Source organism: Phasianus colchicus, chromosome 2 (assembly GCF_987193195.1).
Source record: "Phasianus colchicus chromosome 2, bPhaCol1.hap1.1, whole genome shotgun sequence".
NCBI lineage: Eukaryota > Metazoa > Chordata > Aves > Galliformes > Phasianidae > Phasianus > Phasianus colchicus.
Window position 1 is genome coordinate 70,028,798 of NC_143437.1, and position 23,565 is coordinate 70,052,362.

Below are 23,565 nucleotides of genomic sequence, written 5' to 3' on the forward strand. Positions count from 1 at the left end.
AAAGTTGTCTATGAAACAAACTCTCATCTTTGAAGCTCTAAATCACAATCTGAGGCTCATTTTCTGAAATGAACATTTATTTCTCTTTATTTTTATGGATTTTTTCACCCTCATAAATCCTAACTGCTCCTTTTTCCTCATGAAATCCTTCTGTCCAGTAACAGTGCCTTCTAGCTACCTCAGATTTAACTTCCTCTCACTTGTTATGTACAGATTAAAAATTGCAGTTTCACAAATATCCTCCTGCTGTTAAAAAAATTAAATGATTAATTTGTAACAAGTTATTCACCAAATTGAAAGTCCTCTTCATATCCCATAAAAAACAACTTCATCCTTAAATTAAGGAGATTACCATATTAAATCACATACACAAACAAACATGAAATCATTTATTATTCTAAAGAAATCGAAACACACTCCAGGGAATTAGCAGGAAGAAAAGCAGCTGCATAATCTGTTAATATGTGTAGGTAAACACCTAAACTTCATTAAAACACTAATTCAACAAGTAAAATGTTGCACATGCAGTGAATCTATTTTTCACCTCCAAGTAACTATAAAGAAAAAGAAAACAAAAGTTTAATAGAACTTTCTTCTTCAGAGTGTAGAATTCATATCTAGTGTAATGTTTCTTTTTAAATGACTTTGTACAGTTATGAAATATCCTGATGTGAAGGAGGAATTAGGCCAAATGAAGAAAGTCATTTGACCATTTAACTTCAGAAACATGCTAAAGGAAAATACTGCATGCATCATAAAATTTTGCTTTATCTGGGAGAAAGGTAACCAAATAATTTTGTAGGAAAACAAAACAAAACAAAAAAATGGGAGAGTTAGAGGACAAAATTAGATTAAAAAAAAAGAAACTAGATATATGAAATACTAGTATTACTAATAGAGTACATTTCCATTTTTGCATCTCCCTGATTTATTGATTAACAGCTCAGTTTTAGCACCTCCTGGTTAAAATCTTTTCCTTAACTTCCACAGTATTATTTTACTCGTGCTCCTTCTTAGATTGCTCTTCTCACCTAACTTCAATCAAAATGAATCAGAGACACACAGCTGCAAGTCAGTTGTATAAAATGCTTTTTTCAGTAGGACACTGAACCTGGCAAATACATACTTGTCCTTCAATAGCAGAAGGGTACTCTCAGTATTATTACTGTCCAACTGTCTGATGTGGGAGCTACTTCCACATCCCATTTTCATTTAAAACTTCAGTAGTCCTTGGTTTCATTATGCACAAAACTGGACTACTTTTTTAAATTCTATTTTCTGACGACTCCTAAGCTACAAGTGCCATGACTGCAAAGTCTTCTCTCATTCTATTAATCTCTTATTTTATTGTCTACGTTTTTTTCTACTGCATTATCTTAATCATTTAAAATCATTTAAAAATCACTTAAAATTCCAAAGCAATTATCATTTCAGCATCTTTATTGCATCATGCTCAAGTATTAGTTTACAGTGAATATCCTAGACAGTTCTTTGGAGGGAATGCCCTGCCTATTCTTTTGATCAAGAAAATTTTCTTGATTTTCTTTTCAAAATAAAAGCCTTCCTTGGAAGGCTACACATCAGCTCTAAAAAATTTCAAATCATGAGGTTGTTTTTTAAATTAGATTAAAATTTCATACACAGAAATATACTGTGAGTCCATCCTTGGTATGCAAAAATGCTCTATATTTTTGCACTCCGTTTTTACCAGCACTCTCAATTTCTACTAAAATTGTCTTTCATATGCTGAGAAATACATTCCATGCTGGAGAGGAACTAAGCTTGAAAAACACATTATGACCAGAAAGGTAAGAAGGAATAATTATTATTTAAAAAAATACAAAAAAACAAACATATAACCACACAAGAGAAATAATAGTGGAGCGCAGTACTCCATTCTGCACAGCAGCCTACAAGATGTATCAGACCCAAAATATTATTTGTCTGAGGAAACCCAATGTTGATATTAGCTATAGTATGTTCAAGTATGACAGTTCTTCCCTGCACCTGCCATATACAGCTACTAAAGTGAACATTAAAACATAGAATTAATAATCAAATTAGAATAAAGGACACTCATTCCTACCTAAGATGAAAGAAGATAGCTAAATCAGATGACTACAATAGCAATTAGTAATGAAAATGTCATGTTAATTAAGCAGCAGAACTTGTTAGGTCATCTTAATTATGAATGCTAAGTTCTGATTTGAGGCATCAAACATTGTGGGAGATTAATAGCGGCACAGTAGAATTCTGAATTTATATCCTCTATTCATAGTATGCTTGGCTTGAATGATGACTATCATATATAGGTGTAGGAACACACTTATATTGTTTTATTGTGTTTGTTTTTCCTTCTAAGTATGTTCAGCTTGGACAGACACAATAGTAAGTCAGGTATACCAAAGTAAAGTTTTTTGTTCCTCTGTTCTACAGTATATCTTCACGTTAAAACAGTACATATCATAACATGACTTCACAAAAATATTCACTGTTCATTACTGATAATTTTTTCTATTTTTCTATTACTATGAATAATTATACAAGCAAAATATGATGATATGATGTTGGTACACTAATGATAGAGTTAAATATGCCTATAGAAAATAGCTTTAAGCCAGTAAACTTTAAGAGTGGGAAATCTATGAATTATTAAAAATAAAATATTAAATTTAATTAAATGTCAGAGTTAAATTGACAGTTCTAACTCTGGCATGATGTCTAAGCTGATCTGCATATGGTGCAAATCTTGGAGGAAGAAGAACATAACTCAAATACCAACTGATCATATAAATACTGTGATCCAAAAGTACCTGGTTTTAATACCACTTGAAACCAATCACATTTGCTTGAGGTTTCTGCTCTGAGAAATATATACCTTAGTTTTTTATTTGGCAAATTCTCTACTTTCAGGTGTTAAAACACATCCAGGTGTTAAAGGCCTTTTTTTTTTTCTTTTTTTTCTTTTTTTCTTTTTTTTTTCTTCTCAAACTAAAGCCATTCCTATTAAGCAAAATTTTGATACTGTTTTTCTGGATAAACTGCCACCATTAGCAACCAATGAAAATAAAACAACTTTTCCAGGTCAGCCTGTATGACTTTAATAGAGTATTCCTTAGCAGCAATCAATACCTGTGCAGAATCTTTAATTCCTCGGTGTATTTCTGAATTAAAATACACATTAACTACAGTGAAATGAAAGTTGAATTTGTCTAGCCTAACAGCTATTGACAGTCAATAAAATGAGTTTATTCCACTGAGTACAGAAAGAACATTGTGCAAAGAGATCATGACATACATTTATTTTATGCCTTCCCAAACTATTCCTTTTAAAATTCATTTGTTTATGCCTTTTCTGCTTCTAAGAGCTAGATCATAACATCTTTTTAAGCCCTTAAAACTCGTCAAAATTCTTTGCCTTTAAAAATGCTTTAAATTCTATTTGCATATCTCAAGTATCTAAAACTAATGTAACCAACTAAAAAACTAAATGTGATCAAATTACATTTTGATGCTTCACCTCCATAAACAATCTCCATAAAATATTTGTCACAATTAGTATGAATGCTTGGTTCTTGTGGTGACTACAGAAATCATTCAGAAGTACAAAGAGGGCTCTTAAGGGTCAAGAAAAGAATCCCATGTGTTTTTTATGCATTTCTTCATCTTCTTCTATCCTGAGAGAAAGTATTGCTCTAATGTACAGTCTCATGCAGTAACATGCTAGCAATAATAAACTTCTGTGTCACAACACAATCTTTTTAAGAATGTCACTTTCTTTACAGCACCACAAAAAACAAAACCATGAGAATGGCTCCTGGAACTATTCCAGTTTTTATCACTCTGTGATTTTATTGATCACAGCCTAGTATTTTGATAGTAACTGCTGCTATTGATCTTGGTAACCATTACAATGTTTGAGGACAATTAAATCTTTGATCAATGCCTAAAATATGCAACTTCAATGAGTAAGATGAATTCCTACAATTTTTACTTTGAAAAAGATAAAAATCAAGGAATTAAAGTATTAATGCAAACAAGAAAGCACAAAACTGCCTTCAAATCATTTCAAAAATTTGGGGGGACAAACTTGCTTATTTGGAATTACTTAGAGAAATGAACAATTAATCTTAACAGATTCCATAATATAACACTTTAAAAGTGCAGCATAATTAAACTCTTACATAGATTAATCTTAAAATATTTCCAGTTTTTATATTAAATACTACATATAAAGAAAAATAGATGAAAAATTCTTTAAACAGGATAATTTTCTAAAAACAAGACAAATAGAAAATTAACTTATAAAAATACATATTTTCATTTAGTATTTAATATCTATAACATCTTTAAATCTTATCTATACAAGATTACTTCTGTTACATGGCTTACATAACACAATCTATACAGTTACTATATAACTAACATATCGATCTTTAAGAAACAGAATGGTTTGTTTTTTTTTCAAATGGAATATTAAATGTTTTCTAAAATTCTAAAAAGCAGTAGAATTCTGTCAGCAAAGATGTTACAAATCACAAAACGAGTTATTCCAATTAATTTGAAAATTAAAGTAGTTCTAATGTAGGATACGTTTCAAATAAATCCATTCCTTTTAGGACCATATTAGATTTAGTTCCAACAAATAAATAAAGGTAGAGAGTTACTGAAAACTCAGCAGTGAAAGTTTATCTGAATGAAAGTGATTTTCATTTTTGGGAACTGAACAGAGACTAGAGAACAACAGCAATGAAAGAAAACATAAAAATATAAAAACATATTATTTAAGTCAGTGCATAGGAACCAGAAATACAAAATTCTTTGTAATTTTCATAAATTATGTTTTAAAAAAGAATCATGCAGAAATGAAATAAAAAGCATTATTAAAGAGCTACCTAAATGAATAAGAGAAAATCTAAAGAAAGAGACAATGTGATTTAGCTTCATTTTGACTGGGATTTGACATGATGCTATACCAATAATATGTAATTATTTTCACCAATAATACGTTTTCAGCCTGTGGAATAATAAAATAAAATAACCATTTGTTGCCTAAATAATAATCACAATAATATTTGGCCCCATGCCTCAAAAAAATTTAGTCAGAGAAATTAAAAAATGTGATGATGTACATATTCACAAGCATATATACAAAAAGAATAACTAAACACTGATATTCATACCGTCATAAATCCATCCAGCAAACCCGAATCAGGTTTAGGAGGTGCTTGCAATCGCTCCATAGACCACTTTTCAATGATAGATGACACTTGGCTGTTTTCTGTGTTTAAAATTCTGAATCCTGTCATATTAACTCCACTATACCGATATGGTTCCACATCTAAGGCAAACAGGTCCTGAAAAAAATAAACATAAATAATTTGATACACTGCTTTTTTAACTTTGAGACTGAGATGCAATACTACAGTTGCTGTATATACAAGAAAATATGTTCTGTTTATTTGGAGGACTGCACATTTCAAATGACTCAGCCAACCAGCAGTCCAGTTCACAGAAGAAGAACAATTTCAATTATGATTAATGATTCTTATTTTATTTTTTTTTTTTTGGCCCACAATGTCAGAGGCAGATTTTGGTGGTATAGCAATAGAAGCTGAACTTTCACACCAACATGCTATTAAATTTTTTTGGAGTGTAACAGGTGAAATCACAGAGAAAGTCTAACAAAATAGTGTCTGGCATGGAAATGCACATGAGAAGGCAAAAGGATTAACTGAAATTCTCCATGTTGAAAAAAAGGCATCCACTGACATACACCGATACTTGCTGAATGTTTATGGATAGCAAACAGTGGGTGTTAGTACAGTGACATGATGGGAGATATATTTTAGCAGTGGAGGCAATGGTGTGAAAGACAAGTCACATCATGGATGGTCATACAGGTTTTCATGAGTGCAGCATTCAGACAATTCTTGTTCATCACTAGCAAAAATGCATAGAAATTGGTGGTGAATATGTTGAAAAACAGTGCTTTGTATCTGTGAATTCACACATGCTGGTGTATCCTTTGTATCTGTTGTAGTTTCCACATAAACAAATAGGAGGCACTACTTTCTGAGCAGCCTAAGTATTCCTACTCTAATAGTAGTTAGAAAAGCTCCAGTAGACATAAATATTATTACTAATCAGTAAGCACTTTTTTAAAATTATTTTTAGCTTACCAGAAGCAGACTGTTACATGATAAACAGAACTTACTACATTTTCCCTTGTTATGAAAGTTGTCTATCTTTAGACATTTAAATGAGAGGAGGGAAAAGGGAGACTGCACATGGCCTGCACCTTTTCCAGCTTTTGATCACAGCTTAAATTTAACCAAAAGCATTCTTCGTATCTACCAATCATGCTTGCAAACACAGACCTATTCTTGATTAGGAATTTCTCTCTACAACATTTGCCAATTGATTAAATTTCAATATTTGATGAACAAAATGTGTGACTCATTTGGTTTATCTAAGCATATTAAGTGAATTTTCATTTGGTTTATTTCTTGGCTTTTCTGTTTCCTTTTAAATAAATTTTTAAAGTGACATAATGAGACATTAATGCCAAGCGACATATTTCTAGTTTCACTGAAGATAGAAACTATCTAAACTTTGTCTTTAATTTTCTTTTTAATTTGCACTTTGCTTACAGTTTAATATAGTTCAAATTTCCATGAAATTGTAGTTTATTTGTAATATTTCCATGAATACATTTATTTACTGACTAGAACTGAAGAAGACATAATATTGTACTATGGAAAACTAGAACATAATTCAGTATTATATATGTTAAGAAATATGTTAGAATATGAAATATTCTAATATTAGCACTAATTTCTCTAAAAATCAACCCCAGATGCCAGGCAGTATTTTCAATTAGAAGCAGTAATTATGATACCATTTTCCACATATGACACTTGAGATATACAGGGGTCAAATGTTTTGTATTTATAAATAACCTAAGTCATTCCCTCTTTTTAAAGAAATAAAACATTTTTTTTTCAAATGAAAGACTGACCAAAACTATGTTTCATCATTCTCTCAATTTTTGTTTTGAAAAAAAAACTCAGATGCAATGGTTTACCCCAAGCACACTCATGTTTACACTGGATATAATGAATATACAAAACAATATTATATTCATATATTACAAATACACACAGGTTGGTGCATTAATCAGCTAGTGCATTAGACCCTGAATCAATCATGGGAGAGTACACAGTAGACTGCTATAAACACTGTGGCTGGAAAATTTATTTGGCAGGACTTTCAGCATGTCAGGTAAGAAGCAATTAATATATCAAAATATGTAATTTCTGATGCAAGCTCCAAAGCTACACTGCAAAATCAGAACCTATAATCTGTCTGTGCACATTAAATTATTGTCTGATAGCACCAAACGAATATAGTCCTTATCGCTCCTAAAAAAGCAAACATTATAATAAGGAAACAGGAATGACAGAAAATCTGATTTTTTAAAAATGACTTTAAGAATAATAATAAAATGCTAAGGGACAGCATACAACTCAAAGATGCAATTTTCATCAAAATATCAAATTGAAATTTAATATAGACTGAAAATCTGAGACTAATGAAGGAAATTCAACTGCATACCATCCCAAGTCCATAATATCACGACTTGCCATTCGATAATGAGAAATATTTGTGCAGTGCCTTAACAGTTCTAATAAACTTCAGAATTTACTTTGTTTTCTATTCAAAAAGCTATTTACATATTAATACTTCTGATAAACTCATTTTGTGATTCTGAGATGAACTGTCCATCCTACCACAAAGGATTCATTTTACTTAGGACTTAAACATGAATGAAATTTTAAACGTAGGTCATTTCAAGTACAGTTTTACCAAGTCACTTCTTCCTCATGTTTGAAATGGCTTGTGTTGTAAGATCATTAATGAACTGTAAAAGGAAAACAGAGAAATACACACAACTCTATCATCTACTTAACTCTATTTAAAAGTTTAAAACTGTAGTACTAAAGAGTCAGCCATTTACTCAGAAATGCCACTTTCCAGGGCACACCATTGAACAATAATTAAATCATCTCGATGAGTTTTAACTGAAAGAAAGAAAATTCAACAGAGAAAAAATAATGTACTCACACTTCATTCTACAGACTTTTTTTCTTGATTTGTCAGATAATGTAATTAAGGAAAGTAACAACTTTGCTAGATGTTATCCATATGTTGTTATAAGCCACTTACCAGTGTGGTAAAGATATAGTGATAGTATTCTGTCATCATCCCCATAGCTAAAGCCTTAAAAAAATAAACAAAAGGTGAATGTTTCTGAAGTTAACATAATAACTTTTAACACACTTACATTGCAAATGAAAAGGTGCAGAAGACGACTGGATTGGAATTGTACTAAAATTAGGTCCAGCAAGTCATTTCTTAGCAGTTAGAGCAGATTACTGACTATTAAAGAAGTTTATGAACCAGATCATCTGATAAAAGAGTATTATTAGACTGTTTAGAGCTGTAAATTGGAAAGAGGCTTATAGTTTTACATACTAATGGCTGCATTAACTTGCTACACAAAAACTCAATTGACAATATTTTCATTCATTATTGAGCCCTCTCATCTCCTTAAAAAGAATAACCTAACAGGAATTTTTTTCTATTTTGATTAGTGGCATGCATTTAGAACAAGGACCCAAGCACGTACTTCAGGTGTACACATTTTTTCAAACCATGAAAGAAAATACTCTCTATGTAAATTTTTACTAGCCAGATACATAGTGTCTCAACATCTTCATCTGTCTTGCTATCTATGTAATATCAAATAGTTTCTCAAACTGTGAATTTTAAAATGTTCATTCTTTTTTCTTAACTGTGTAAAAAAGAAAATCTGTAAATATTTATTTTAAAGCAATAAGCTAGAAATATCTCACCACTGCATCATGTGCTCCTACACCTGAAGAGCATTATGGATACACAATATCTTCTCACTCTCCACAAAAGCTTCTACAGTCTAGTACTATTTATGTAAACATTTTAGTATTTGACAGTAATTTTTTTTTTTTTTACCTCACCTTAGCACTTTAAAAAAAAAAAAAAAAAAAAAAAGCTACACAAATACAGAATATTTTCCTCCTTTCCAGGAATTATGAAGATAATTCTTTGCCAATTTTCTACCAGTTAAACCTTCTTAAATACGCTGAAGGCAATAATTATACAATTGTAATAATAGTGGAATTTGTATACAAAAGAGATATTTGAAGGCTGTGTGAACTTCTTTACTTGTGACATTGTCTGAGAAAGGAATAAATGACTAGTCTGTATGTTCTTTCTCAAACAAAAGTGAAAAGCTAAAATAAATGTGAAATAGCAGTGGCAGAACAGAGCTTTTAGCTTTGACAAGACTGGCAAAAATTGTAACAACACTTTTTCAAAGGATGTCTTTGCCTGTATTTAGAACTGTAGTACAGTCTACCAACAGCAATTTAAATTCTGTTAAACACAGGAAAACCATTATCTTATGAGAAATATCCCAACTCCAGTAGAAACCTTACAACACCAAACACTGTTAGTATTTTTGTTTTTTCTCTAATGAGGTCATATAAACACCTGTTTACACTCAGGGATTTCACTCTCCAAGCAATATCTCCATAAGAATATTTTAAATATCTCTACCATAAAATTTTAAATACTGTCTGTTTTCCCTGGTTGCCTGGTTATGTAGTAACCATTGAGATTTGCCTTGATAGAATCATGTCACATCAATGGTGAGTTTTTTATTTCTTTTTTCATAATGTATTATTGGCCAGAAAACAGTAATTGTCATTTCACTGATCTCGCAAGGTACTCTTTTTTCTTTATCACCAAACTGATTTTATTCCCACCTTTTACTCCCAGCTTCATTCTTAATCCTTACAATCATCATCCCAAGAAAAAATCCCTTGTCATGTCTCCCCAGGTTCACCCCTCAATTATTAGATAAATGTGGTTAATTCAAATGTCCAAACTAATCTTTATCTAAATAAATGCCTACATTTCTTATTATATTTATCAAGCAGTGCTTTTGGAATGATATAATCAAATAGAAAATTAGCATATATTTTTTTTTCAAATTTGAAAGTAGAAGTCATGTTCAGCAGAACTACCAATTTTAGACACTTCTAAAACATTGCAATAATGAAGCTGGATGGAAAACTAAAAGATTACAGAAATTGCAAAAAAATTGAAGAGTTGTTCCTGTAACCTCTTTTTATATTCCTCAGGATAGGTAGAGTAGCCTGATAAAACAGGTCAGAAATTGATTCAAAGAAGTTGCATGCTCATTCTCAGATCTTGGAACATGATTAAATATAGAATGATTTTCATTTTCTTCCCGTTTCTCTCAGTTCATACTTTTTTTCCCCACAATATTGTATACATTGAAATAAAAGTTCCCTTTCACGTAAAAAATATGTGGTACAGTATACACAATGTGCACTGAGTTATTTGTAGTACTGCAGCTTTATACTGCTATACATATACATATTTTCCATCTGCATTTTTAAGATGTTAGAGGAATTAAATATACATTTAATAATTTGGGCTAAACAGTTGGACTAATTATGCTGCCTTACATTAAGTGAAGACCAGAACTGTCAACAGATATTAAAATGACTAAGAATTAATGAAAGAATCTTAATCAACACAAAATAAAGCAAAATGATCATAGGTGTGTTTACCAGCTCTTTTAATTGTACCCACAGCCACACCCTGAGGTACCATTAACAAGAGATCTTTTTTCAAATCTTAAAGATTGCATTTACTGTTTTTGAACTAAACGATACAATATGTTAGCATACATAATATGAATGTGAATTACAGTCACTAAAAGCTGTGCATTAGAAATGTAGAACACTGTTTTGTTTCAGGTATGTTTCCTAACCTAATTGCAAGTCATAGCTCAATTTAAAAACTTCAAGAAAAAATGGTCTTTAAGGAATTCCAAGTCTTTGGGGCTAGCTCACTACATTAAAGAAGATACACAAAGGCATGCATTTATTGCACACTTCAGGATTACTGTCAGCTTTTTACAAGCTCCTTTTTTTACAGTCTTTCATATATTGCCATCTTCTCTTCGGTGACAGCACTGGAATATGCTTCAGCAATAAAAACACCGTATTTGGGATTCTGCTATCTCTTGCCTACTCATCTTACTTGTACACAACAGAGCAAACACTATGAAAGCATCTGTCTGAACGTATTCAGGTCCCTTCACAGTCTTATTAGTAAAGGAGGAGAATATGGCTCTAAAAATATCAATTAGTTCTGTCCTTCCAGAGGATTACACTAATGTGCTAGTTTAATAGCATACTATTCAAATATTACTACCTGGTTAAAAGTACACAATTTAAGAGCTTTATATATGTGTATATATAATTCTCTAAAATACCAAGGACCAAGGCACACCCTTTCCCAGTGAAGTGCACTGATGAAATACCTTTCCTCCCCCCACACAGACAAATCAAGCTGTTTCTTAAGAAAAAAAAAAAAAAAAAAAAAAAAGGAAGCAGCTATCATTATAGGTGCCAATAAAATTATCTCTGAAATCCTTGGCTGATTTTCAGTTAGGCCTCAGTAAAACTAACATACAATTTAACTGTTGTTAAAAGCCATTAAGAGTGGATATTACTTTCATTTATTAGGAATGAAGAAGATTAGTTCATCTAAAGCAAAATGAGGATTACCTGTTTCAAGATGCCTGCTGCCATTTCATGGCTGCAGTCAAAGATGACGTGGAATTCTTTTCCTCTTTTCATCTCCTTTAACAGTGGCTTTGCATCTTTTGTGTCAGCTGGTAACTGACGGATTTTTAATCTCAGGTTGTATCGTGATGGGGCCTTGATGAGCTCTTGTAATCTAATAAGGCCTTAAAGAAAATAAAGGAGTCAAAGAAAAGAAAATAATCAAAACAGGAACCTGAGTCACTAGCAGGACAACTTAACACGAACATTCAAAATTGCCTGAATTTCTCTCCTTTTCAGCATGCTGCAGCTGATACACAGAAATGTCTTTAAAAAAAAAAATATCTGTACTCCATGTGCTTTCCTATCACAAGTCTTTCCTTAATATTAGCAGACAATAAGTATTTTCAGTTGGTATCTTAAGACAAATTTGCCTTCATGGAACTATAATACTGCTTCTCAAAGAATAATTATTTTAATTCAGTTAAAGTGACATCTTAGACTAATTTCTTATAGTCAGACTAGATAATCTCTTAACTAATCTATTCAGTTTTGACACAAAGTTGTAGAGCACTTCAACATTAAAGAACATCATCATGTAATCCACAACAGTACTCAATTTTTCTTTTGTTTATACAGGTAGCAAAACACAAAAGCTGTGAAGAGAATGACTGATGCCTTTGCAGTCCTCTTCAATCCTTAACAATTCCATTTTGGATTACTAAACTTTCACTATGAAAGTAGATGCAGTAATATTTTCCCCAAAATCTTATTGTTCACATCAGCAAGACAGCATATGGTGCGGTATACAGATCATTGATTGGTCTGTGACCAATACTGAATATTAGGTTGTTCAACTGTTTTCAAACACCAGGATAAAGACAGGTCTTTCATAAAGCAGCAGTTTATTTCAGCACTAACAAAAAAGATGTGCTAACTACCTTCTTGCATTGGAGGGTACTTTACTTAGTGGCAGTAAAAGAGTTACTGTTCGTAATGTTTCCAGACCACATACAGTTTGGTGTATTCACTGAACTGTCAAAAAAAAAATAGAACCTCTGCTTAGTATTTCCAGCAGGATCAGGGCCTAAATAAAGAGCCTCTAAAATTTGAGATAGCTCACTTTACTGCGTCAAAAAATCTAAAGGAAATTACTACTTATCATTTAATTATCATCAGAGCCACATTGTCTAATATATATACTTCATTTTGAATTATTCCTAAATATTCTTCCTGGTTAAAACTGCATGTCAAAGCTGCCTTGATTTCATAAAAAATATGTAATAAAGCACGAAAGCACACTACAGTTTCAGCAAGAAGTCTTGATAAGCTCTGCAATACAGAGAGTTTATTTTTGTTTTGGTGCGTATCCTTTTTCCAAAATACATATATTTTTTTTTTTTGTTAAATGACAACACTGAGAGCCTTTAACAACATAATATTTCAATGATGCTTTTGTCACAATGCTTTTAGACTACAAAACATCCTTAGCTCCAATAATTTCCAACCAAATTAGACAAATAGATAAAACATCTGAAAAACAAAATCAGACACTTATTTCATCATTTCTGCTTTTTTTGACCCTGCAAAGGATCAACGTTATTTTCTTAATACTGCTGGAATTAGCTGGAAATGGAATTATAGCTTATTATATGAAATCTTCCCAAATTAAGACTGCAGGTTGTAAATCTGGCATAGGAATTCAGTAGATCTTTCAGGCCCAAAAGCAGCATGGAAATGGATGGAGGTATTTCTGAATCATTTCAAAGTTTTAAACAGTCCACACAAATACATCTTGCTTGAGGGATTTATGAAGAAGATAGAAAGAGCAACTCTCAAGGCAACAGATCATTAACTTAGCTCTTGGTTAGCTGGGTAGGTCAAGCTTGCTATGCAGTTAATTTAAGAAATGTTTTGTCAGGTCTATGTCATGGATACAACATTTCATCACAAATTTTTGGTAACACTCCTAGAACACACATACACATTCAAACTGAGGTAATTGTTACCTATAGCTAAATAACATATGAAATTTCTAACTTCTATGAAACATTTCTATAGGATCTTCATTAACAACAAGCATTGTGAAAAAATAAACCCAGAAATTCAGTATGTGCTGATTATCTTCTTACAAAAACACAACGTGAAACATGATAGCATTTTTCTGCTTAAGAGAATGCCAAAATTTAAGGTCAGAGCAAAATATGCTAGCTCAAGAGGGGATAAAAAATAATTCCACGTGTTCCAGATTATTTTTAATAGCTTACTTGAAACAGGAAATTGGAAACTTTTTAACAATAATAATTTTGACTCACATTACACTATAACTGGTGTGTCTAATTTTAGGTTTGTCTTGCTTTGCTTACTTCATATTTTTTCCTGTTCTGCCTTGAAAGAAGTCAACTTTAAAGAACCACAGAAAGATCACAACACTTGTTGACAATCTTCAGCAGAGATGCTGAAGGCAGAACAGATATGACTAGAACTGGTCTCATGAATAGATCTCATTCATCCTTGCTAAGACAAAAAGAATAGCTAGAATATAGATGACCTCCATTGAAATGGCAGATATGAGTCTACATGATTGTGAAAACAGTAATTTTAGAAACTATAATTTGAATAAACCTTGCCACACTTACCTCAAATGCTATACTGGTATTTAGAGAAAATGAATCAATGTACTTAATTGAAACTTAAATGGATTTGATTCTTGATTTCTAAATGCCTCAACTAAATAAACATGAGCTATCCTATAGTTGGACTGGATGGTCTTGTAGGACTTTTCCAATCTTGGTGATTCCATGATTCTTGATTCTATGATTCTCTTCACACTGGTGACACGTGAGACAAAGGGAAACAGCCTCAAGTTGCACCAGGGGAGGTTTAGGTTAGATATCAGGAAAAATTTCCTTATAGAAAGGGTTGTTAAGCACTGGAATAGGCTCCCCAGTGAGGAGGTTGAGTCACCATGAATGTGTTTAAACACTGTTTGGAAGTGGTGCTCAGGGACATGACTTAGCAGTGGGTTGTTAGAGTCAGGATAGTATGGTTATGTTGCAGTTGGACTCGATGATCTTGAATGTCTGTTCCAACCTGAGCAATTTTATAATTCCATCTTGATGAGTTGTTGTGTTTTTTTATTTTTGCTTTGTTGTTGTTGTTTTTTAACTGAAAACATCATGCATCTACTACAGATTATCATATTCAGATGATCTAGTACTAAAGTAAAGCTTTGACATAAAACAATCTAGCATACACTACTGCCATTTATGACTATCAAAAATAATAGATGATACTGTGACAGAAAAAAAAATAAGGTTGCCTCTAAGCCTGTCCAGTTCTTTAAGGCTAAAAACATAAAGCAACTAGAATGTGTGCTCTTGAAATGAAAACATTAAGATGATTTCAGACTGACAGAAGGGTAGCATTTCAAAGCTGTGATTTTCTCAAAGGTAAAGTCCTGCCAGTTTCTCACTTGCTTTGATTTCTATGCAATTCCACTTAAGAACTCCGACAAATCTGGGACAGATAGTATGACACACTCTGTTGGAAAGAAAAAAAAAAAACCTGGCATTTGATACTCAGTAGTTAAATATGACCAAGAAGACAGACAGAAAACCATCCTTCTAAATAAGGTTGCAAAATGTGCTGCCATATAAGCATCTGATATACAAGCTGTCGAGTCTATAAACTAGAGACATAGATCTACTTGAACTACTTACATCATGCTGAAAGAGAAAAAGTAAAAAAAAAAAAAGAAAAGGCAGGTGAAGGGATGAAGATGGGAAGGGGTGAATACAAATGTCTTATAATTCTGAGACATTCAGATAGCAAAAGGGACTTCGGGAATGAGCCGGGTTTGAACATGCAAGCAATATTTAGTGGAAAAAGTCCTGCGCTGCACCGAACATATGCTATAAACGTTGATTCCTTGCAGTAGATCTTAACAACTGGAAGCCATGCTGAGTATTGGAGATCAGACAAGACATCGTGAAGCTTGTAAAAACAGATTTATTTCATGTAGGAAAGAGATGACAGTCAGTTTCACATGTCAGGAATCAGTATCTCAAGGGTAAAGTGTTTTTCTCAAAAATTTCAAATTCAGCATTTTTCATATACCAAAGTTTAGAAGGAAATCTGATTGTTCTTGACTGCAGCTGTTCTTTTAAAACACTGTATACTTAGAAGAGCAAAGTGCTTAACATTTGAAGTTGTTACAGTGTTCACTGAAGATGAAGACAGTAAGGACAGTTAATGTTGTAAAAAAAATGTTAAAATGGAAGGAATGAAGGAAAAGAAGGTGGCTGCTTTTCTCTGTTACAAGTCCATATTCTCTGAAATTTTAGTAAGCAAATTCAGGGAATTCTAAAGCAACCTGTTCCTTACTGTCTTGCAGAAACTATCAGAGGAACCTGAACATGAGGAAAGGGGGGCAGAAAGCCTGCAAATGCACACCTCTGTAGTGCACTGTCTAGGTCTCATTGCTGGAGCAGTACAGGAATGCCTGAAAGCAAATGAATAAGTATTTATGGCTTCATAACTGCTAGGACACACAAACTGTAATGAACAAATTTCTCAAAATATGTTTTAAAGAAGAGGAAATTTGAGACACAGTACTCTTGCTCACAATTTCTATGTATATCACAATATTTAATTCTAGTTAACATTTAATGTGTTCCAGCCACTGGTAGCATTCATTAAGTTCAGATGAATTATGTGGGGCACAAAATATGTTTCAGACTATTAACTTTGGTAGTCCACTCAGCCACCCAGTGGGCCATCTGCTAACAAGCAATATTTCTTCATCCTCATCCATACTTTAAAAAGCAATTCCAAACTGGCATGAATTCAGCAGCTCTACTTTGCCAGGCTCCCTTGGGAAGGCTGTCAGAAAGCACAACCCCAGGTGAGGCAGGGTGACCACTGCACATGCCCCCTGCATGCTGCACAGTGCATGCACTGCACAGTGCATGGCAAGACAGGGGCAGTGATGGTGACACTATGTCATGGTTGGCACTGCTACCGCTACAGCTGCCCCATGGCTTCATACTACAGAGGAAGGCCTCACAGAACAAAATCTGCATTGTGACTAGCATACCTGCATCTAGTGCTTTTATTAGGCAAGAGTTCCACTGAGTGAAGTGCTGACAAAAAGCACGTCCTCACTCAGGCACTGCTGGGAATTGAGAATGGGTAAACATTTTGCAGGCCTGGATCACGCTTCAAAAGCAAAGTCGCGCAAATATAAATCAAAGGCTGAATGTCTTTCCAAACTGCATCTAGTACATAAATAAAGTGCAGGAAGTCTAGCTCTTCCTAGAAAAAAAACACCCTGAGCTCTCTCAGTAAAAGTGGCAGAATTAATAAGAAATACAAAAACATGCAACCCTCCTTACCTTGTTCTTTCTATTACACATGGGAGAAGGCACTGGAGTTGAAATATGTTGGAGATTATTGTCCGTGTGAAGCACAAGTTACAGATACTGCAGCAGGGCCTGGGGTTACACCATGACCCACCTGTTGGTAGTGAACACAGACCTTTCTAGCCAGTATGCAGCCACCAAAAACAATGCAAAATCCCACTGGATGCCAAAGAGCTCGAGTGTACTATGGAAAGAAAGAGGCTACCATTTGGGGCTGGAGATGTGCTCTTGGGAAGAGGCAGCTCTGCACCTCAAAGCAGTCCAGTTGAGGGGGAAGAGAGACTGCAGCCCACAGGCACCCCATGTTTGGACAGGATCTCCCATGAAGGACTGTGGCCCAGAGTGACAAAAGTCATCATTAAGCACAAAGCAATTAGAAACTATTACACGTATCAACCCTCAACCTGCTGCAGTCCAGGTATCTCATAGGGTAAATGTTGATGCACTCTGTGTAAGCAGTGGTGAAAAGTTTTCTTCCAGCCTTTATCCCCTCAGGGAAGGGAAAGTAAGGTAGTTAATGTAATTGTGTCCTTTATCTCCGTAGCGAAATCCTTGATTATAAGTTTGTATTTAAAAGTAATTAGGTAAAACCCCTGATGCTAGATTGTTTTGCCTGCAGTGCTTTCCAACTATTCTAAAATTTATTTTTTTCCCCTTTTTTCTCAGTTTGATATTAAGCTGTGGGTAATTATTTTTTGCCAAAGAAAAATTTATGCACTGAAAAGATGTAACATAAATGAACAACTCGAAATACAGTACCCAGGTCAAGCTGTGGACAGTAATGGCTTCCTCACTCCTTACTGTTGCTTATCACCTCTCCCCCCCTGCACCCTAAAATCCCTAACAATGCTAAACTAGCATTAACAAAAACCAAAAACATATAAAGAAACAAAGAAAAAACATGAACAGAAGCACACATACATCCAGAGGACAAAAACAACATGTGGTTCAGAAGTGAACAGACTATCCACATATGATAAAAATAAATTCTGCCACTGCTTCCAGCTCTATTTTCAACAGCTATAAGACATACTTTTTAGGATTTTCCCCAGTAGAAGTAGCATTTTTCAGTAACCAAAGAAGAGTTCTCACTCGTTTAGTCTCTTTACACAAGGTAGCTTCAGATCAAATAAGCATAGAGTTTGTAGAGAGTAACTATAAATTTTATAAATTGATATATATGTAACTGTTAATCCCCAAGTAAATTTCATTTTAATCATTTGACATTAGATAAAATGGTCAATCTGGTTATTTAGGATCAAAGTAACGAGCTGACAAACTCTGAAAAACCAGAGGAAAACCAACAGTCAGTTTCAAAAGTATGTAGCTCATCTGAAGCTAATCAGGAAAAGAAATATCAGAGCCTCTGATGAATAGAAAAACTGAAATGAGAACTACAAAAACAGTGAAGCAAAGGAAAAAATCAATAACTTCACCACTATTTTGAGAAGTACACAAAAGCAAAGATTTTAGCCTGATTACCTTCAGTGTAAGTAATTTGTAATATAAAATAAAATACAGTCCTCAGGTAAAATACTGACTTCTAAAATAAATTAAAAAAATGCAAAACAATGTTTGTCAACAGTATCCTAAAAAAAAATCTATTTTTTAACAGTATAGAAATAATTGGTGCATTTTTGGAATGTACTTCCTGCAGTTTCTTTCATGAGGGACACCTTTTTCCTGTCCCTTTAAACTCTCAATTCCTTCTTTTAGCAGCCACTGTGATAGAGTCTTACCTCTGAATGGCTGGAAAGAATGCGGTGTGAGTAACTCTTTTCAGAAGCTGCCATCAATTCATCTTTAAGAAGAATCCTGAAGGAGTAGTTTGTGAGCTCTCCAGCTGGCATCTTCTTCCAAAGAGATCAATCACATTACCTCCTCGACATGTTCAACTTCAACCAGTCCAGGAAGCAAGAGCCCCAAGTTTGTTTTAAAACCTGTGTCTCCAGCTCAGCAGTCTTGCAAGCCATTGCTATGCCACCTGGCCTGCTCATCAAACTATTTATCATTTCCATTAATGCTGCCTTTGTGCTGTACAGGAAGAATGCAAGCAAATGCACTTTGCAATAGGCTGAACACATGAACCTTTTTCTGTACAAAGGAACAGTAATGCTCTTTCAAAGGCTACTTATATCTTCAGAATCACAAAAAAAAAAAAAAAAAAAAAAAATCAAATTAATAATATACCACTTTGTTGAACTACCAGAATATTTTCTCTATTTTCAGCAAGTTGTTTCCTCTCACACTACTCTGTGCCCTTCTTCTCTCCTGATGTTCCTCTGCTCAGTTTTTCTGCTTAGGTCTCAGGAAAATATAATTATATATTGGACTTTGATAGGAGTGTGGGTGAAAGGGAGGAGAATGTCAGTTTATTGTTTAGTGATAGCAGAACAGTTCATTGCTGTAAAATAGTCCACAGATACTGAACATCCTCAATAATTACCAATAAACTAACAAGATATAACTAATCTTCCTCATCCTCTACATAAAAAACACCTCTAGTGAAAAGATTAAAAAAATATATATCCTTGAGAAACTGCATCTGCTAGCAGGACTATATGAATAGTATTCTATGTTCTTTCGATACAAGAACATAATATGGAAACACCATTAAGAAAATCATAAAGAAAATATAACTGAAAGGAAGAGTTTAATCAAAATTATTCATTTATACATATTTAGCCTATTTACTACATTAAGATAACTTTACTCAATTCTGGCAGCATAAAACATGCTTAAAATTGTCATCCATTATACTTAAACATACTTAAAGACAATATCAAAATTGTGAAAAGTGTTCTTAATGGAGAATGAGATTTAAGAAAGAACAAGTTTATCTTAGTGAAAACATAATCACTATGGCTCTTTGCTACCAGATTTAGGGTTGAATATTTTAGCAAGATTTTTCTAACTTGCATTTAAAGCTTTAGAGAATAATCATAATGTTATATGTGTGTGTGTGTGTGTGTGTGTGTGTGTGTGTATATATATATATATACTTATATACACACATACACACACACTTTTTATTAACTTTTATTCTTACCAGGAAGATGTACTACATTACCAGTACTATTTCAGTAAAAAGAAAAAAAGTATATGGTAAGTGACTTCAGTAGCATTTTGGCCAAAGTAAATTCTATTTAACAAATCCTTTGTCAAGAAATATAGGTCTCCTATTTAGAAAAACTTGAGCTGAAAACTCAGAAATTAGATTTATTGGGGTAAACAAGGATGCACAAATAAATCATTGTCATATTAGTATTTGACAGAATGAACTCTGGAGGTTTTCTTGAATGACAAAATTTCTCTCTGGCAAAAGAGTTTAGATGTATAGGGGTTATTTTATCATCAAACTACCTGTATGTATATACCTTTCTACCAAAGCATACTTTGTGATCTACCACCTTGAATTTTCTCCTCAAGAATTCTTGTATAAGTCTTGTGTAACTCTTGTCTAAGTGACCCTAAACTATGTTGATGTATTTTCCTATATGTTGCATTCCAAGCTTCACCATCCACATACATGGTCTTTCAGTGTAACAAACACACATAAAGAAGGTAAAATGTTTCCAGACCATCAGTTTACGAATAATTCAAATTGGTTTTTGTTGTTGTTGTAGTTTTAAAGTTAGCTTGCTTTCAAGAAAAAACATTTTTCAAAACTTTTCTTTTAGATGAAACTATGTCAGCAGCTGGAGAATAATTTTCAGTTTAGCTAGGTAATTCAGTTGCCTTAGATTTAAAAATCACTGAAAAAGACGACCAAGGATCTGACTCCAGTAGTCAGATATCCATCTGGACTATCCATCCACAGAATACTCTCTGTATATTACTTAATTTTTTGTCTCTTAGCATCCGTTTTACTTTACTGCTCTTTCATCAAGAAGTACAATAAAATAATCTTCTTTATCCTTTTCCTTAAATAAAATAAGCTAAACACTTCAGAGCATGTATGTTTGTACATATGTTTTATAGTTAGTTTCAAACAGCTGATCCCAGTTCAAACTGTTTCCAAGAAAGAAAAAAAAAGAGAGAAGGAGAAAAAAAAACAAAAAATCTTTTCACATAGATGTTAGAGCACCACAGTGAAAAAGGCCTATAACACCTCCCACACACTTTCACTGGAGGGATCAATGCAAATGTTCAAGTTCAGAATAGACCTTAAGATCACAGAATTGTCTTGCTCACCCAAAGAAGATGAAGAAAATCTTATTTTTCATATTCTCAGAGTACTTATCATCTGCAGCATACAGCGATTTAAGGAAAAAAAATCCTTCACTCACCTCCACACTTAGAGCACTTTAATATAAGCAAAAGCAATAATATAATTGAAGAAAATAATGACTATGTTAAGACTTCATTATAGTTTTATGATTTTTGGTTATTAGTATTCCAAACCAGCCTGTTAACCATTGACAGACTTTTAGATTAGATTTGTCATTTATTTTTTTTTTTTTACTGTCCAGCAACATGTGACATTTCCTTATGCATGTGGTTCTATTATTTATTATAAGACTGATTTAAAATATCACTGTAATTCAGTTTTGTGGTTGTCACATGAACATGGTCTGAAAGATTTAGCAATAGATGACAGCAATGACAATTAACAATCCAGGGCAATTCAAAAGAATTCTTGTAATACTGGGAAGTATGACTTCTCAAGTGGCTGACATCTATGAGTAGTGCGGTTTAATGAGGATAAAAAGCATAAAGAGATCTACTGCAGTCAAAGGACAAAAGTCTTTTGTCAAAGCTGTCAGAATCAATGTAAAAAAAGAAGCAGGAGAATACATTTAGCCATTTCCAGCAAAACTTAAAAAGAAATAATATCTACTGTAAATCAGGAGAGGCTTGGCAGAAGAAAAGGCATACGTGAACACTCCAAGCTGGACATTACACTAGGTAAGTACATTTATTCTTGGAGACTAAAGCAGATAATAATTTAGTTGATAAGACTGCAAGAGAGAAAAACAATCTGGTAACAAAATTAAAATGTACAAAGGCAGGGTTATCAGATCTGAGACTGATTATGAGCAATTGAGCAAGGGCTTGATATTATAGGTGCATTTCACAGTGTTCCACCAACCAGAGACAAAATGTGTTAATATTGATGTAGGAGTGATAGGTCAAATTTGGGGAAATCAGATTTTTTTTTTTTTAAAATTAAGTCACATGCAAAACATGAGATTACGTCTCCATTTTCCTGTTTTCATTTTTAGTTAAATTGTTCTGCCTTTCACATTTTTTTCCATTTGAAAATAGTGAGTAAAATGTACCAGTATTCAAGAAGGAAGGAAACAATAATTCTGATCATACATACCCCAGCCAGCTCTCTATAAAATTTAAATACTTATGTTTATTCAAATCCACAAATATTTAGAGTAAATTCATTGACAGTCCAATGATTTCTGGAAATACAGCCTCCTTCTGTTCCTTAGGCTTAAAGAAAAATTCTTTAAAGTGCTTAATATTAGTTTTCTTTTATATTGAGGCAAGTAATTTATCTTGTTCCAGTAAGTTCAAATTCAATTCTTGGCAAAAGAACAAGGAGCCTCTGGTACATGTTTTCCTGAAAGACAAGCTGAACTCATGCATTATGTTTAACTTGATGACATTTAATTTTCTTTTCAAATAATTAATTTAAATCTCCAAAGAATTGTCCTCAAAGAACAATGCAGGTCCATTTATCAAAAAGATTCTTTCTTTTCAGAAAACTAGATTAAGTAGTTCTTAACTTCAAAAATGTAGAAAGTCCAAAATACTTTGAAAGTGAAATACTAACTTCAGAAAATCCTCCTTACATCTGATATTTTCATGTAGCATCATGAAAAATATTTTTGAACTTTATCAAATAATAATAAGAAATTTCTTAGAAAAAGAATACACTAAAACAATCAACTACATCCAAATACCACAGTCGGGTTTAACACAGAATTACTAATTAAATGTTCACATGAAATTACTGTGCACAGCACATGAAACACTCTGTATTGAAAAGATACTATGCAATATGTAAACAGTCTAGAAAATCTCTCATCACGCTCCAAAATCAGATAAAAAATATTGCAATTTTACAGCCCTACCAAATCTGATTTTTTTATTTAAGGACTGAAAAGACCTTATGCTCTAAGAGAAGTTTCTGTAAAATTGGGTATGTCTTTATGCAAATGCATTCCCTCTCTGATTCAGTGACAGAGCAGATGTGGAACAAAACTGCATGCAACTCCAGCTGATATGCATAAGATGCCTGAAGACTCCTTTGTTTCCCTCATTTAGATATTCATTCAATTCACTCCATTAAAAACATCAACTAACTGGTTATTGATTGATAATGCACAAATTGAAATGCACAGAAATATTTACTTTTAACATGCTGTGACAAGCTATCCCATCCCACTCTGAATCTTTGATAAGTTTTATATACAAGTCTA

General features: G+C 33.0%; 1 protein-coding gene across 1 annotated transcript in view; it reads right to left on the bottom strand.

Annotated features, from left to right (window-relative positions):
* Positions 1-23,565, bottom strand: part of GRIK2 (glutamate ionotropic receptor kainate type subunit 2) — a 310,527-nt gene that overhangs the window by 202,643 nt on the left and 84,319 nt on the right. Inside the window, exons 4-6 of the mRNA XM_090135954.1 lie at positions 11,709-11,890; positions 8,230-8,283; positions 5,184-5,357 (exon numbers count right to left, since the gene is read on the bottom strand). Of these exons, the coding sequence (XP_089992080.1) occupies positions 5,184-5,357; positions 8,230-8,283; positions 11,709-11,890 (410 nt within the window). The remainder of the gene's footprint in view (positions 1-5,183; positions 5,358-8,229; positions 8,284-11,708; positions 11,891-23,565) is intronic.